The 18737-nt window shown below is 36.3% G+C and overlaps 1 protein-coding gene across 4 annotated transcripts in view; it reads right to left on the reverse strand.

Annotated features, from left to right (window-relative positions):
• COL12A1 (collagen type XII alpha 1 chain) overlaps positions 1-18737 on the reverse strand; it is a 130918-nt gene that overhangs the window by 40630 nt on the left and 71551 nt on the right. For all 4 annotated transcript variants that reach the window (XM_087882534.1, XM_034431890.3, XM_034431891.3 and 1 more), the window contains 15 exons: positions 17623-17755; positions 17497-17523; positions 16895-17037; positions 15837-15966; positions 12734-12873; positions 12351-12480; positions 11694-11836; positions 9964-10093; positions 7693-7835; positions 5695-5824; positions 4834-4953; positions 4450-4596; positions 2829-2945; positions 1545-1691; positions 443-517 (listed from right to left, as the gene is read on the reverse strand). In XM_087882534.1, coding sequence (XP_087738660.1) covers positions 443-517; positions 1545-1691; positions 2829-2945; positions 4450-4596; positions 4834-4953; positions 5695-5824; positions 7693-7835; positions 9964-10093; positions 11694-11836; positions 12351-12480; positions 12734-12873; positions 15837-15966; positions 16895-17037; positions 17497-17523; positions 17623-17755 — 1855 coding nt within the window. The remainder of the gene's footprint in view (positions 1-442; positions 518-1544; positions 1692-2828; positions 2946-4449; positions 4597-4833; positions 4954-5694; positions 5825-7692; positions 7836-9963; positions 10094-11693; positions 11837-12350; positions 12481-12733; positions 12874-15836; positions 15967-16894; positions 17038-17496; positions 17524-17622; positions 17756-18737) is intronic.

Genomic DNA, 18737 nt, shown 5'->3' on the forward strand with positions numbered 1-18737 from the left:
TGTAACACAATAAACAAAAATAGGATGTAGTAACTAGAACTTTTCCCTGTGACAGCCATTTGGCTAAAATGGTATAAGGTCTCCTACTTGATGAGGGGGTTGGACTAGAAGTACTCTAAGGTCCCTTCTAACTCTAATATTCTGTTTTGCTATGCAAAAGCTGTCTGAAAAATTTTCTCTGTTTGGATTTATATAAAAGACATGTACCCCAAATTTGTTCCCAAAACAAAATATAAAATGCTAACTTGAATGCATAAATACACAGAAAATAGGAAAATGAATAAATGCCTTTTTGAGCAGAACTTACTTCATTGTTTACAAGCTATCATTACTGTTAATTATAGTTCTTTGAATCAAGATAAATTCCAGAACTCTTAACACACACACCCCCCACACACACACAGTTTTTAGATCTTACAGACATCAAAAAGCAAACACTTACCATCCCGTGCAGGTGGGATTGTTGGAGGTGGAGGTGGCGTTGGAGGTTGCGTTGGAGGTTCAGTTGGCTTGATTACTAAAGGAAATCAATTAAAATATTTTGCATTTTTTAAAGCTGGGATATAACACAAGAGGAAGAAAGCTATAGCAAGCTGCGCCCTTGGCAGATCAGTGCTTAGAAATTTATCAACATGTTCCAGCAGAAGTTTGGATCCTCCTGTCTCCTAAACAATAGCTCAAACATGTTTCAAGGACTTTGAAGTCCTATCACCATGGCCACCTTATTACTAGAACTAGTAATCACCTAGTTCATCCTCCACTAGAACACTAGTGGAGGAGGAAGCATGTACATTGCTGAATGGTCTTTTCTGCTCCATCCTGTGTCCCTTCTCCATATCTGTTACCCTCGAGGACAGGACAGGGGATGGGTGAAAGATAAAACAGGAGGGATCATCTTTGATGTTCCTTGTAAACCATCTTCCTTGCTCATGACTTGTGAGTGGATTGTACTTTCACAATGCTGTGTTTGAAATGTTGCCTTAAAAATAATATGTAACTATCTCATATCTGTAAAACTTAACCATTTTGCCCTGCAAAAAAGGTAAGGAATCGGAAGAGGTTGAAAAATATCAAACTCCTAACACAATAGACATAGGTAGCAAGGATTGTTTTCTCTTCTCAAACTATTCAGCTTTACTGACAAGAAACTCACACTGAGTAATTATAAAGCAAATGTCCTTTGCAATGCAACAAGTATTGTAAACTTTTTTTAAGCCAGTTTGTTAAATATTCCAGAATGGCTTCATTTAAGTGTAATACTGTATTGGGCATGATGGATGATCCACTTATCATACAAAGCCCCAAGACTCCCAGGTATGGCTTAGCCACATGAACAAAGCTATTTTTGTCTGGTAAGCAGAATGTGAAGATTGGAATCCAGCTGTTTTCTGAAATCCTGACAATATGGCAAGTCACAAAAAAATACATTTGTTTTTTTCAATTCATGAATGAAGGGAAGCTGGTTTGTTTGAAAAAACATTCTTTCTGGATTCTCTAAAGTTGTTTTGGTTTTGTTATTGCTGTTCCTGTCATCTTGGACTTACATGTGCGTTCTTTTGTAGAGACTGGAGGACCTTCAAGATTTGGAGTCTGAACAAAGACAGTAGCATTATATTCGGTATCAGGTGAAAGCCCAGTAAAACAGTGACTGGTTTCTGAGCCACGCACTGTTATTTCTTGACCTCTAGATCCTGTAAGCAAGTGAGAAGAAAAATGCTTAATTTGTAGGACCTTACGTACACATAAATGTTTGTAAGCAGTACACAGTGTAATATCAATAGCACTTAGATTTATGTACCGCTTCACAGTGCTTTACAACACCTCTCTAAGTGGTTTAGAGTCAGCATATTGCCCCCAACAATCTAGGTCCTCATTTTACCAACCTTGGAAGGATGGAAGGCTGAGTCAACCTTGAGCCAGTGGAAATGCTGAACTGCTGGAAGTCGACAGTCAGCAGAATTAGCCTGCAATACTGCATTCTAACCACTGTGCCACATGACTCTCCATGGCATAATACATGTCATGAAGAAGTGAAATTGTTATAGGCCACTACCAGCTTTATGGGGGAAGGGGGTTGTTTTTTATTTTTTGTTTTTAACCTTCTAAACCACAGCGATTCTGTCTGTAGGCTGGTGAATTGCCAGAATGTGAGAAAGACAAGGTATGAAATAGCTGACTTCTACAACAGCACAGAAAGAAAGAATAGCTTAAGTAAGCAATATTCTTAATTATGATGCAGGAGAGTTAAATTTAATACTTATCTTCATCTGCTTCAGAGTTCCTTAATGCTCATATATACCTTCTTTTTTCAAAGTAAAACAGGAAATAAAAGTACTTTTTGGCCTTGTAACATATTCTGTTTTTGCAACATTTCAAAATTATTTATTCATATTATGCAATAAATAGGAAGCATTATTTGCAGCAACAAGACATATTCTGTATTGATAAATTACTGAATTGTAATAGTACGGAAAAATATAAATGAAGGGCCATTTGGGGCAAAGTTTGTTCAAATCAGGTAAATGACATTTATAATAAACTGATACCTTACTGGACATTTGATGATCATATGCACATTTTGACAAATTCAGAAAGGCAGCAAGTATATGAAAGAAGAAACAGCTGTCCTGCAGTTGAAATAATGCCTCTTTTACTGAAAGCAACACTTCATACTTATTTATTGACATTATTTATAGCATCTCCAATCCATGGAGATTTGGGTGATGAACAATGTATTTCAAATATGCTAAATAATTAAAAAGGATCAATAGATATTTTGTAAATTAGTCATGACACGTAACCAATATTTCATCTAAAACCATAATTACCATCGGCTGGATTTAGCTTCAGTCTGTAAGAAGTGGCTGACCGATGCGCTGACCATTTGATACAGAAAGTGTCCCATCCCACCTTATAAGTTGTTAGATCTGTAACATTCAAATACACTATGGAAAATAAAAGAAAAAAAAAACAATTAATCATTTGGGTGTAAACTAGATAAAACTCTACGATTATGACAATTTATGTTAAGTCTTTCAGCACTAGAGTTACCAGATATCTGGCCAAAAGCAAACATATCCTCCTCTTTTTCCACATGTACTTAGTCTGGCAGGCATAACCTTACAATTAAGTATTACCTGGATTTTTGAGAAGCAATCTCTTCCTGAGCAGCTTTTGTGCAGCTCAATGCTTCCCTAATAAATGCTAATCACAAGATAACAAGCTCTCCTTTGTGACCCTAATTAGATGATTAGGTAGAACTCCAATCAGTGGCTTGGCTACTACCTGAAACTGACAAGACCTTAATCAGTTACACATTGAAGGCTTTTGTCTCTTAACTGGCTCTAGCACATATCTGCCATTAAGAAACCAGTCTCAATAAAGGAGAATATTTGTAGCTCATGGTTGAAATGAAGGGTCCTTGGTGCTCTCTGAGATTGGTTGTTTTCTTGTAGACGTTTCATTACCCAAACTAGGTAACATCATCAGTACTAGTGTTGCAGCAATGATGTAACCTAGTTTGGTTAGGTAATGAAATGTCTACAAGAGAACAACCAAGTTCACAGAGCACCAAGGAACCTTCTGAAACCAGTCTTTCTGATGCTAGAAAAAGTAGTTTCATATACAGATAGGTCTAAGTACTCTTTTTTTTACAATGTTTCACTGTAATTTTTGTCAAATTTGTCAAGAAAATTAAACGGTTACTGTGTTCTACTCCCCCTCTCCAATTTCTCTCCCTTTCCAATTCTCCATGTCCTTTGCCTTTTTCAGATATCTGGTAATCCTATTCAGCACTGATTAAGAATATTTTATAATACCACAGAAAGTGGACAAAGCTTTATTCAGACTATTGTAGATTAATTTCACCTAATTTATAAGTTTATTCATATTCAGGCACATGCAAATGTGTAAAGCAGAGTTATAGGTGGAGAGCTACATCTATAATGACATCAGGTCATCCAGGAATCAGAGCTGATTCAAAAATAGACAGACTGCACTCTTCTTTTTCAGAAAAAAAAAATCTGCTTGAAATCCCAATACATGGAAATTCCAGCATTAATTATCAAGTCAGAACGCTTTACAGATCTTCCACTTATTATACAGCATTGAAACAGAATTTGGTATTCAATATTCATTCAAAATCGACCTGTAGCATGATACTGCCATCATATATTTATATAAAGGACACCGCTGTTTTAGGAAAATTGACATGTTTCATCCAGTTAAACACAGAGATAACAGCACGATGTTAAAATGACCCACAATGATTTAGGGACTGAACATTTCTTGGACAATGGCATGTTATCCGAAAGCTCAACATAGCTTTCTTCAAGAAATGTATCTTTTCTACCGAGCAGACAAATTTTAAGAGATCAAGTCTCCTTGCTGCAATCATTAGTATTCTCATGTCAGCATTAATATATGGGGGAGGGAGATCTTTGGTCTTACGTGTGGTGCCTTGATCAACCAAAGGTTCGCTAAGTCCAGACTCGTACTGAGCAAATACTTTCACATCATAAGAAGTACTAGGCAATAAGTTGTGTAAAGTATATGAAGTCACCTCTCCAACAAACACTTCCATGGGCTCATCGGAACCTTAGAAGAAGAAAAAAAAATATGAAAAAGAATGTTAATGTGCAGTCCTATGCATTAAAACTGCTTTATAATGAGCCAGACAATCCTCCAACTGAGAATTCCTATGTTGCTGACAGCAATTGTCTGGGAATGTTAAGTAGAGGCCTCTCTTGTAAAACTACAGCAAAGCCTGCTTTGATAACAATTATTGAAAGGCACCGATAATATTCAGCCTCAAAGCCATATTCGTAATCTTACCTGCAACCTTATACACAATTTTGTATCCTAAGATAGGAGATGGGACAGGATCCCAGGCCACTCTGAATCGAGTATACCATTCATCAGATATACGAATATTCTGAGGAGAAAGCAGCCCAACTAAAAAAAAAAATAAAAAAAAAATGCATTAAGTTAGGAAAAAGGCATTTGATAAAGTCTAATGCCAAGTCTATATTTTTACTTCTTTCAAAATTGTGAAAGGCTAAAACTTCCATACTAAAATAAATAAATAAAATAAATTTATAATTTTGGATCCTAAATTAAAACCTAAATTAGAAAAATACTTTGAGCACTATTTTATTGTCAAAATCAGCCTTTTTTTTTTTTTTTTTTTTTTTTTAGAAAATTCCAATGGTGTGCATAGGGAATTATTTAATTTGCTCTGAGAATACGTGCAGTAATAACTCAAATGATATAACTGAGTGTAAATATGTTGTTATTAGAATCAGCAAGAGATTTAGCTACATGTGCCTCATTTAGAATTGAATACCGGGTATAAAATTAATAAGTTAAATGTCAATCTTTCACTATAGGTAATTTGTATCATATATATGGCATTTGTTCAAATATTTTTAATAAATATTTTCAGAAATGTAATGGATACTTTCAGAGTTCACTTGGTATACTATGTTAAGATTTTTTTCAACTTTGGTTGACAAATGGCAAATTTTCCTCATAGCCACTAGGCTTTACAAAGCTACTTTAACTAGTTTGGAGGAGTAATTTGAAGGACAGTAATTCTATATATTTTTTCTTTTAAAGACTTTAAGGTCTCCTTCAGTGTCGGCTGAACTTTATTATGTAAAATCAAAAAGAGCAATGAGATTATATTAAATATACCTGTTTTTCCATTTCCTGTCACTTGTCCACCATCTCCATCATCATAAACTGCTACAACTGTAATTTTATAAGGTGTATCTGACTGCAAAGGCTGTAGCAATACAGTGTTTATTCTTCCAGGTACTGTTGTCTAAAAATTACAAATTACAACCAGGGAAATATTGTACAATTAGTAAATTAGAAATTATTAATAATTTACCAATCATATAAGTTATAGTATGTAAACAGACTGGACCAAAGAAGAAGATAAACTTTTATTTTGGTCCAGCCATCACATTAACCACCTGTGGAGGAGTTATGCCTGTCAGCATTTGTATTAAATTGCATATTAACAGTATAATGGTAAAAGTCATCCAAAGATGGAACTAGATACAGGCTCAAACATGAAGACTAAAATATAGTTCAGTAATTCAAATTTATTTGTTTTTATTTTATTTAGATTGTATATTGCCTCGATCACTGTACATTGTAATTAGACCACAGTTATATAATGTATATCATAAAGTCAATAATAAAACAATACAATACAATACAACAAGCATTAATATCCTTTTATTGCCCATGGATTGGCCATTAATGTTTTTACTTTTTACACCACACCAGCATATATTTTCTTCAAGTATAGTACCCATATAACAAAAAATATAGGTTCATTCAGAAATAAGCAATAATTATAACCAATTATGCCTGAGTATTTTTTTTTTGTACAGAAGTCAACAGAACATATGCCTTTAACCTCCCTATGGGAAATAAGCTGACTAAACTATAATGTTAAAGTTTTGCTGCTAAATTTGGAATAGGAAGTTATAAATTATTTTAAAAATTGGAAGAATGCCCAAAACAAAAATTGAGAGCCAAAACTCATTCCTGCTGCTCATGCTTATAAAACACAGATATATGACGGTCATTAGAAGTGAATGATAATCAACTGAAATTATCCTTCCATTGAGGTGGACAGAATTTGCTTCTACAAATATGTATCTTCTCATTCTTGATCACCTTTGTACAGATTAGCAAAGTAATCCCTGCTTATACTTTCTGTTCTTGAGCTAGGAGTTGTTGTTTTTTTGTTCAATGTCTGGTTCTCAGAGACTGCCTGGACAAGTCCCTGCAGTTTAGTTGGCAAGTTTTTTCAGAAGTAGTGTCAGGTGCAAGCAACCAGAATATCTCTGATGTTTAGGTGAAGATTACCATGTGGGTTAAAATGCCCTCATAGTAGGTTGCAGATGGGCTTTTTAAACCCAGTTAAACCAGTGGAACAAGCATACCATAATTAATCTAAATGTGATGGAGTCTAGCCTACGGATTGCAATAGGGCATGATCTATTTTTAATAGTTTTATTTCAGAGGATGAAATAGTTTTGCCCTTTCCAGTAGACAGTTTGAAATGCTAAGATCTGTAAAATTAGCTTCACTGAGGAACATGAAGACTGAAAAAATAGTTACTGTAATTTTTGGAGTATAAGATGTTCCGGAGTGTAAGACGCATCTTATTTTTGGGAGAGGAAAAAAAAATTCTGCTTGAGAGGCTCTCCGTTTGGGAGGCTGCATTTGCAAAGGAGCTTCTCTTTGCAAAGGCAGCCTCTCAAACGGACCTTTTGGGGACTGTTTGAGAGGCTGCATTTGCAGCTTCCAAAAGCTCCAAAAAAGTGGGGGCTGTTGGGTGGGCGGGGCTACATTCGATGTATGAGACGCACCCAAATTTTCACCCTCTTTTAGGGGGGGAAGTGCATTTTATACTCCGAAAAATACGGTATATGAATTTCTTCCAAGAAAGTATTGTCTACGTGTAATTGAGTAGCCTTGTCTTGGATATACAGGACATGACACCTTGTAATTCTTGCAATGAGAAAACAGTATTTGTCATTTCATTTTTCATTCAACAACTTCCATACAATAAAGGCAATGACATTTTACAGTTAAATGCAATCATTACTTTGCAGCAGCAAAGTAATAGTAAATCAATTATTATATATATTAAAGAAAATATGAACTTACATATTCATCTATGGGGTCCCCAGAAACAGGACTATATATAATTCTATATTGCTGGACAGGTCCATCTGCATGATCCCACTGAACAGAAAGACTGTTCGTGGTTGGGTCAAATACTCTTATGTTCCTGGGTCCACTACGAGGCACTAAGACAAATAAACATTAAATATAAAATAAATCCAGTGTAGTAATCTTCTCAAAGCATGAGCCCGGCAAATACTTTACAGGGGCATGGACAAAATGGGGGAAATTATGTCTTTTGAATCCAGAACAAGTAATTGCATTCCGGGGATTGTGCAAAACTATTTTGGATCAGCCACAGTTTGGAAGAACTGAAACTTAGAACATTCTGGTTGTTCTGGATTTTGGATAAAAGACAATCCAGATGGGGTACTTTCCCCTCCTCCACTTTGCAGGTCCTGGCACTGCATCTCTCATTTGCCCAGCAATCCCCAATTATTTCTTCTCTTGCTTCTCAACCTCTTCTTAGCCTTCCTGGCTTTTTCCCTACTTGGTAAAAAACCAGCTGTTTCATTCCACGCATGCAGCAGACACATACAATATGCATGTTTTTTTTGGCAACAGCCCATCTGAAACCAGAAGTTCTGTACACAGAATATTTTGCATAACCTTAACATTAACGAATTGACTTTGTGCGTCAATTAATTCCATTGGCTGATTCTAACTCAATAATTTTCAAATGATGCTCAGTTGAAAAATGCACTGCTTTTGATGATAACTAGGTCTTGAATCAGAGTAATATGGATACTGAACAATTATGAGTATGGACAGCTAAAATTATTCTTCTTAATTTCACTGATTTAACCTGCTAGATAACAGCAGGTATTAAATAAATCATAGAATTTTCCAAAGTGGCTAAATTAATAAAATTTATTTTTACAATCCAATCTGATTATCCCTTCTAAGTTTGAAATTGTGAACATTTTTGATTTGTTATAACCTTGTAGAATAGCTTTGGGTTAATCTGGTTTCATAATCCTGGTGAATGTTCAATATATAACTGTTCATGGCTTCAGAAACTATCATTATAATAATTCAACTAAAATAATTGCGTTTAGTAAAATAAAAATTAAAACTGGTCAAGTGAGAATTATACATTTATTCAATGTTTATTCAACTTTTACCCGCTAAATAGGAACAATGCCCACTCTGGAATGGCCAAATCAACAGATAGTGGAATGTTCATAAAAGAAGCTTCATAGAAATTTTAGACATTTATTTTCCACTAATTGAAATAAAATGGTCAGTGATACAGCCAGTAATGTGTGTCTACCTCTGTAATGACCAAACACAGGCAGAATTGTGCTTTCTGACATTGGACTTTCATCTCGTTGGATTATTAAATCAACTTTCTCATTGCATTTCTATCATTTTTCTTTCCTCCAAAAACATTCTTTCTCCATCATTGTGATTTGCCATCTTGCTTCCTCCACAATTCCTCCAATTTTAATCCTACTCTACCCATTCTTTCATTGTAGTGTCCTTAATCCAATCAAATTATACTCTGGCTCTAGTCAAATGGCCTCCACCCACTATCGCATCCTGTCCTTCTCCCTTTCTTGTCTTATAATGCAGACCTTCATTCCTCCAACATCTAAACATCTCAACCATTCACTGGGCAAGATTTGGAGCACATCATCCTTGTGAATTTCAAAAGGAGACCTAAACAGGTACAAAATTCCTCTTCTCAAAACCATCCTTGAGGATAAAGATGCCTTTCTCTTGACCTTATCTAATATAAAATCCTAATATTTAAAGGTCTACATTTTTAGCCAAAGCAAACACTTCGTAAATTTGTACCAAAGGCCAATAGTCAATCTGAACATGATAATATTGACAATCTAAGATTGTCATTCTCAGTCGCAATGAACTGAATCTTTGTGTGTTTGATAATCCACATGTATATGAACATTTGCCAAATTCTGTATGTTCATAGTTTAGTCTTTAATATAAATATTGGCTTTAATTCCTCTGGATATTTTAAAATGGAACATTTTAAGTATTCAAAGAGTATACTTTAAACCTGTATTCAGATATATGATATTGAACTAAATACAGCAAAGTTTTCTATGCAAGGCTTCCCTCATATGCGTTCATTCAGTACCTCTAATAATTGAAACAGGATAAACAACATTCATGTAAGGCCCAGTGCAGAATATAAGAACTAAAACATATTTAGAGACCTATTTAGGAAGGAGTAATTCACACTAGTCAATCAGAGTTTAGTAGTAACATGCATGATTTTCTGCTTACATGTTCTTCCCTGTCCTGAAATTGGATCCCCTTCTCCATCACCATACAAAGCAATGACATTTATTGAATAAGGAGTATCAGGAGCCAGACGTTCCAATAAAACGTTGCGTGTGTTGCTTGGTATAATAACCTAGATAGAAAGCAATACTGAAATATTGTCTGTAACTGATGGTGAGCTGTTGACTATCCTTCACCAGCCCAATAGACTGCTTAAGTAGTGACTCTTCAGGGATGCAAGGTGAGAAACTACCTCAACGCTCACTTGGAACACTTGACCTGGGGATTATACTTCTGCATACACTCCAGGGATGAAATGCTCCCAGTTCGGACCGGATCGCCTGATCCGGTAGCGATGGAGGCGGGTGGTTTGGAGAACCGGTAGCAAAAATCCCTGCCCCCCCCCATGCCCAGCTGAGCCGCACAATCATCAGAGGCTTTTTTTTTTTTTTTTTACTTTTAAAAGCATTTTTTCTACAACCTCTTCGGGCAAAAAATGCTTTTAAAAAGAAAAAGAAAAAAGCCTCTGATGATGGCACGGCTCAGCTGGGATCCTCAAAGGCTTTTAAACAAAAAACCCCCCCTTTTTTTTCTTTTAAATGCTTTTAAATGCCTCAGACGATCCAAGCTTTTAAATGCTTTTAAATGCCTCTAACGATCCCAGCTGAGTTGCCTGATCGGCAGAGGCTTTTTTAAAAAGCCTCTGCCGATCAGGCAACTCAGCTGGGATCATCAGAGCCTTTTGAAAGCATTTTTTTACAAGCTCTTTGCCGAAGAGGTTGTAAAAATAATGGTTTTAAAAGTAAAAAAAAAAAAATTGGCCACGCCCACCCAGTCACATTACCCCTCCCACCAAGCCACACCCACAGAACCGGTAGTAACAAATTTTAGATTTCATCACTGATACACTCTACCAAATTGTGAAATGTCTAGAAATGTCAAAATGTTTCGCCTGACTTTTTTTTTATTTCTGTCCATCTGCTGATATACTGAGGTTTAAAATTTTTACTATTAATTTTTTCCTATATCCTGTTTCCCCCTCCTCCCAATGCACTGGGGTAATTTTTTTTATCCTTGACCATGAATCAATGAAGTAAAGGACTGAAAGCTCAGAAAAATCTAATATTGGAAGTCACACGGAAGTGGGCTTCCATGATTGAGGGTGAGCCTTAACTCAATGTTCTTACTCCTGGTCCAAACAATTAACTATTATGCTGCACTGATTTTAAGCACAGAAGCATTTATCCACAATGATATAAGTTATGAAGCGGTCCCTAAGAATGTCTATGCTACTGATAATTCTTGACTTACAACCATTCATTTTATGACCGTTTGAAGTTACAACAGCATTACAAGTGACTTGTAATTCTTTTTCACAGTTATGACCATTACAGTATCCCCATGGTCACAAGATCAAAATTTGGATGCTTGGCAACTGGCTTGTATTTATGACAATTGCAGTGTACCAGGTCATGTGATCACTTTTTGCGACTCTCTAACAAGCAAAGTCAAAGAAGAAGCCGCATTCCCTTAACAACTTTGTTACTAAGTTGCAGTAATTCACTTAACAATTGTGACAAGAAAGCAATGGAAACTAGCAATTGTGGTCATAAGTCAAGGACTACCTGTATATGATGTTCAGAATATTCAGACATTTACAGTGGAATAGGATGTATTATTTCTTTTTCATCAACCAGAGATTGCTTTGGAAATAACTGTATTAAATTACTTACAGATTCTGATGGCATTGTGGAAGCTAATGGATTATAGACAACTTTGTATTGCTGCACTGGACCTGGTGCAGCCTCCCACTGGACATTAAGGCTGTTTGTTGTTGGGTTGTAAACTTGGATGTTTCTTGGTGTCCCCCTCATCACTGAATCATACAAAACAAATTTGCATTTTTAAAGAAATACCCCTATTTGTAGACTCTGAACAAAGTATAAACAGGAGACTTAACTATCATATCAGTTACACTTTATGTTATTTGTGTAATAATGTTATTTATGTAAATTGGAGTGTTATAAATTGGAGATCTATGATGCTGTATCCCTCCCGCTCTACCACTAGTTTGTAACACAGTCCCTTTCAACAGTTCCAAGAAGGCTCCACACCCATTTGCACTACTCAGGTGAGCCTGACGACACAGATAAATCTCCAGGTGGCCTCAATGATTCGCTAAAAGAATGCAAATGACCAGCTGTCTGCAAAGAGTATAATCCTTCAATTCTCCACCATCCAGTTAGAACTGAAGAAGCTTCTTGGATGAGAAGCGAAACATTTTCAAAGAAAAACCAAAAAGTCCAGTTGCCTCTTGAAAAAAATACCTTTGGGACAACCATGACCAGGATGACTGAGAATCTCCATAGACACTCCTCAGTTCTACTTACGTGTTTTTCCCGTATCAGACACCCGGCCTCCATCACCTTCTGAGTAAACAGGGACAACGGTTACTTTGTATGGGGTGTCGGACTGGAGAGTCTTTAGAACAGCATAGTTTGTATTCCCAGGCAAAGTTACCTGTCAAAGTTTAAAACGGGGCATGTAATTGAAAATTGCATGGTGTTCTTAAACTACTTTTTCTAATAATATAAAATATGACCTTCGTGTTCATTAAAGTTCTGCTCTTATTTTATCCAAATCTAAAATCCCGGGGGAATTTGTTATCAGTGGTGAGTTCTCCATAATTAAACAAGGCCACATCATTTTGAAGAGCCTCCAAGCGTCTCTACAGAAACTACACAGGTACGAAGTATGCATACAAAACAATTACCATTTCCTCTGTTCCTCCTGCCACAGGTTTATAATACACCTTGTACTGACGGGGATTTCCTTCAGCATGATCCCATCGGACATTTAACGTGCTAGTGGTTGGATCATAAACTCTAAGATTCCTTACAGTATTGAGAGGTTCTGAAGTGATTTAAAAGAGAAAGAAAGAAAGAAAGAAAGAAAGAAAGAAAGAAAGAAAGAAAGAAAGAAAGAAAGAAAGAAAGATTAAATATTTAGATATGCATTAATATAAATCAAAGTTGTATACCTTAAATGTGAAGCATGTTAAAGTTGGGAGAGGGCTGGCTATATAAATTGATATAACAAAGTAAATTGATATAAAAAAGTAAATTGATATAACAAAGTGCTGTCCTAGTTGTGTAGAGTGGCATAAAACTGACACCTGAATCACTGTAAACTCCACTTCAACTGTTCATTCTTAAATGCATTGCATGGACAACCTAAACTTACAGTTTTCTTTAATTTAAAGGAAATGTGAAAAACTGCTAAAATGCTGCTTCTTGGAATACAATTCTCTGCTATTGCTTTGCTGCTGTTGCTGCTTTATTTCTCAAGCTTAAGGAGGGCTGAGGAACTTCACTACTCACACTACATCCAGCTGTACTATTGATAGTATAACTAAGCTCTCGTGTTCCTGCAGCCATTAGCTTCAGTGGGTGAGAAATCCTGACCTCCGCTGACAAAAGGAAGAGATAGAATGACATAATCTTTCATCAGGCCGGTTCTGAATAACCTAACTCGCCACATGGCTGTTCAAAAAAAGAAATCTTTGTAAAAGAAAGACATAATAAAAACCAAAGCAATAAAGATGCTTCCCTACCATTAATCACATAATGGTATTAAATTACTATCCTCATCCTTGTGTGGTTAGATGTACCTACTCACTACTTTTACTATTAAGTAAAAGTTAAATAAATGCACTGTAATTTCTTGTAATAAAACACATTTAGGCAATGAGTTTAAATACATTTAACTCCTGATATATTTTCCTTTCTCATTCAAATCAAATATTTGGAAAAACCCAGATAGTTGTGACACAGTTAATGAAGAGCATACTTTTAAGGAATAAATGGGGAGGCATAAGAATTATATTTTCAGGGTTTAGAACTTTAATATATGTGTGTTAATATTTAATTATGACCCTTTAAGGGTCCAGCTGTAGAATGTTAACACAGTGCTTTTCCAAACCATGAAATGAAAGTAGACTTTATCTTTATGGCTTCAACAGACTATTTTTGGTGGGGTAATACTCTGCTAATTTCATAGATTTGAGGCGGTATTTTTCCAAACTGCATTCCAGCACTAGTGAGAAGTCCTGAGCCTGGAAACAACTGAATTGCAGTGGACAGAAATGGATGGAAAGGGGGAAAAGAGAACAGTTCATTAAAAGGCCATGTATAATTGTGATGAAGCCATCCAGCTTTTTTGTTATTTCTCAGTGCTCCAAAGTGAAATAAAACACCACCTCAGTCTGATTTGGGCCCAGGGAACAGAAGCCCTATCTTGGGGAAAGAAAGCTGGATGCTACACAATAACTGTGCAAGAATTGTACACTTATCATTCAATAAAACAATCTTCTGGAAGAAATAAACATACATTAGCCTCTCCCTCCCTCCCTCTCCCTCCCTCTCTCCCTCCAGTCTTTCACTCACACATACATACCATTTAAAGAAATGAAAGCTATAGAAAGAAAATCTAAGTATTAAATACAGGTAGTCATCAAGAAACAACAGGCCATTTAACAACTGTTCAAAGTAACTACAGGTACTCCAAAACTACATATGACCCTGTTTCAAAGTTAAAGCAGATACAGTGCTTTGAGGAGCTGCCGAAACAATTCAGCCCCAGGCTGGGTGTTTGCAAATCTATTTTGCTGTCCTTCTATTAACTGAAGGACCCAGCTAAGACTTAAAGGCAAGTCCTAGCTGGCTCCTACAGGCAGTCAGATGAAAAGCTTTGCAAAAAAGACCCAGGATCCACCATTTTGTTGCACAAGTCTATAGTCTGCTAAACTTTTGGAGATGTTGTTGTTGTTTTTCTTGCAGTTCAAGGGAAAAAGCTGTTGAAAGATTTTCTCTCCTTGCTTGCTTGGTTCTTCTACTTTTCTGTCTGGAGTCAGGGTAAGGTTTTTAAAAGGGATAGAGATTGGAGAGCAAAGGCAGGGAGTTTAGGTTCAGCACCTAATTGGGGGGAAGGGGGGAGATCAAACAAACGATCCCTCCCAGCGTTTTCTGTTCTGTTTATTGAAGAAATGTGGGTTTCTGGGGAAGGGAGAAGGTTAAGCAAGAGAAAGGTTTTGGAAAGCTCCTCCAGAAGCTGCTGCCTTTACATGCAGGTGATGGCCTCCCAAAGCCTAGCAAGGGAGGTTTGCATTCTCCCAGCTGTTGGGGCAGAAAACTCTGAAAAGCTAGGAAACTGGTCCTTTTTTGCCTCAGAAAGGCTGGGCACCTTGGCAGGAGGAAGGGCAGGGGCAGAATTAGGAAAGCCAGGCGCACCCAGCATGTTCCTTCCCCATTGTTTCTCACTGCCAGTTGTGCAAGGGCTGGCATGTGAGACACCTGAGGGGTGGGAAGGAGAACATGGGGTATCTCGGGTTGAGAGAAGTCTTGGGAGGCCTTAGGCAGGCGGGCTAGTGCCTGCACTAGGCCTCACAGGCTCTCCCCCACCCCTGAGCTCCACTTTACGACCTGTGCATTTGTTTAACAAATGCAGTAGGGAGACTAAGGATGGCTGGTATTTGGGGCAGTTCATTTAACATTTGTCGCGACTTCCAACCCTAACGGTAGGATACAGTAATTCAAGTAATTCAATAGCCGTAATTTAAGAACTACCTGAACGGACTCGAAATAAATCCTAATTTGAATCCTAATGTGGGCTCGAATACAGTGGAATGATGTGAAAAACAGCAAACTAAAGTGAAATGTTTTTTAGAAGTTGATAATGTGGCTTTTTAAAAAAAAAAAATGACCAAGGGCCATATGATAATGAACTCCAAAACCTGCCAACTTCCCCAAATCATTTTAAAATATCTTTTGTGATTCTGTTTCAATGAAAAACAAAATGCTCAGGATGGTTTCACTTACTGGTCTTGCCCTTTCCTGATATTTGTCCTCCATCCCCTTCGGCGTAAATCGAAGAAACCGTAATGCGGTAAGGGGTATCAGGCCGCAGCTTCTGAAGCACAATGCTGTTCTTGCCTCCTCCTACTGTGGACTTGAATACAATAGAATGACATGAAAAACAGCAAGGCAACAAACTAAATGGAGTTTAGTCTGAAAAAAGAATTATTTCTTGCATGTTATACAGATTCAGGTTCAAGTTTCTAGCTCAGAATGACAGCACTGCGACTATTTCATTTAACATTTTATAGGTGGACATTTTTAATTGTCTTCCTGGTTATTTGTCAGACACAAGAATGACAAGACGTTAGTCAATGCAAGGATATTTAAAAATAAAACAATTGTTTTATTTCTGCATATCGGTTAAAAAACATAAACATGAGAATGTGCATTTGGCTGATTAATTAAAAGCTATATAATACCTATAGCTCCCTATAGTTATTATATAGGAAAAAGGACAAACGTTCTTTGTCCTTTGACATCACAGTTCAAAACCTGGAACTTATGCACATGTATCCAAAGTCGTATCATCACATAATTGTCTTTTTTTTTTCATCCTCCCAGTTCGTAACTGACTTATTGATCCCAGGGCCTTTGTTCAGCTTTTATTAGGACAGATAATATGACAGGAAATTTCAGCAAAATCCAATCGTGAGGACATGCAGCAAAATTAACTGTATATGGTTATAACTCTTCACAATCAACATCCAGCTATATATATTTTTCCCTATGGGTAAGCTTAGTCTATTTTAGAAATCTTGCATGGTTTGAAGCACAGCTAGAAGTATTATCCTGCAACTTTTCTCTCCCTCTCTATCAAGTAAAATTCTACACTGGGATATTGTTTTTATTTAACAGTCAATATTTCCTCTTTGTAATGTAGGAAGCAAATATGCATGTTAAAACTATAAAAAAGAAGAAGAAAAAGACCTGTTCAGAGTGTTAGAATAGACCATTTTTTCTTTTTTTAAAAAAACTTTTTTTAAAAACAGTGAATGCTTTCCCTCTGGAGAATTAATTACCGAAAGTTCAGCGCCATCGCCTGTAGCAGGTCGGTAATTGATCCTGTAGCGTTGTACCCGTCCAATGGCAGGATCCCACTTGACAGTCAAGCTATTAGATGTTGCATTATATACCTGGAGATTCCGTGGGGGACTCCTTGGTACTGGAATGAAATTATTAAAAGACTTGCTGAGTAGAATCTTATAAAAAATAAATGTGCAATCATTCTACACTCTCACATGAAAGCTAGGTACTCATGCCTGAGAAGAATATTTTTAATATTTTAAATTAAATTGGGTTTTTATTTAAATAGAACTGTCTAAAATTTGGCATTTAAATAATTGTATCTTCACTAACATATACCAAGTATATTTTAATTAACTTCACCAATCTATACCAAGTAATATTTATAAAATACTACTATGCCATAGTGCACTGGGGAACCAAAAAATGAGACATGCAACTTGCCATGTGACTCTCTCTCTATATATATATATACACACTGCTTGTGTGTGTGTGTGTGTGTGTAATTTTTCCCCCCAGGGATATCTATTTGCTATCTTTCCTATTCTTTCTACTAGTCCTAATTTTCAACATGCTAGTCATGAAGTGAAACACCTACCTGGGGTTGTTATAGGCACAATGGGCACTGTAAAGAAAGATACAACAGAGATTGAGTGAGTATGAAACCTGTGCCCTTTAATCATGCCGAATTATTAATCAATTAAGGTATTTCAAAATAGCATACATGTACGTTCACTGCCAATCAGTTCATCACTCTCTGATTCATCAGGATAAATTGCAGTAACTGAGATGTCATACAATGTGTCTGGGTTAAGATTTTCAAAAAGATGCGTATTTTCATCACCATTTAGAATTGTCTTCAAAAATTATGGAGGAAAAAGAAGGAAAAAGAATTAGAAGAGGTTATATACCAAAGAACGAATGTATCAATAGTAATCATTTTTAATATGGTAAAGTATATTCTATAAGATATTTAACCATTAGACTTTCTCAAGGCACTAGAGAACCTAGTTGTTTCTCTAAGCATTTGCATTAGGTGATTACATGAGCTCTATTGTTAACTGATGAGTTTTTCAGTAAGTGAGGTTATTGTTTATCCATGGGTGCCAGGGTTTTTTTGTGGTGGTTTTCAAACTACCCAGAGTCAAACTGTCTCCTCCCCACACCTCTCTCACTCACACTCACATACATACACATATATATAGTTTTATATTACCAATCCATTCATCTTCAAGAGGTACCATCAATTCTGAATATCTATGTATCATGTCTGTCTGTCTGTCTGTCTGTCTGTCTGTCTGTCTGTCTATCTATCTATCTATCTATCTATCTATCTATCATCTATCACTTCTCTATCTATCTACAGTATCTATCTATCTATCTATCTATCTATCTATCTATCTATCTATCTATCTACCCAACCATCCATCCATCCATCCACCGTGTTTCCCCGAAAATAAGACCATGTCTTATATTTTTTTGAACCCTGAAATAAGGGCTCGATCTTATTGCCATGTGCTCAAAAGCCTGATTGGGCTTATTATCAGGGGATGTCTTATTTTGGGGAAAACACGGTATCTATCATCTATCATATTTCTGAACCATCCATTTTCCTCAAAGAGGAACTTTATAAGTGATGAGATGGGACCACTCCAAAAAATTCACCATAAACCATCATCGTTAATAAACAGATGCCACCAAGCCAACCAGCATTGGGCTTTACCTCTATATGAATTCTGGTATTATTCAGAAGGATGAAATAAGAATCAAGTCAAGTTAGGAATCAAAATCAAGTTTCTTGATATTTCTTAGCTACAAATACATTCTCCATCATTCTGA

Source organism: Pantherophis guttatus, chromosome 1 (assembly GCF_059756535.1).
Source record: "Pantherophis guttatus breed Tessera chromosome 1, ASM5975653v1, whole genome shotgun sequence".
Taxonomy (NCBI): domain Eukaryota; kingdom Metazoa; phylum Chordata; class Lepidosauria; order Squamata; family Colubridae; genus Pantherophis; species Pantherophis guttatus.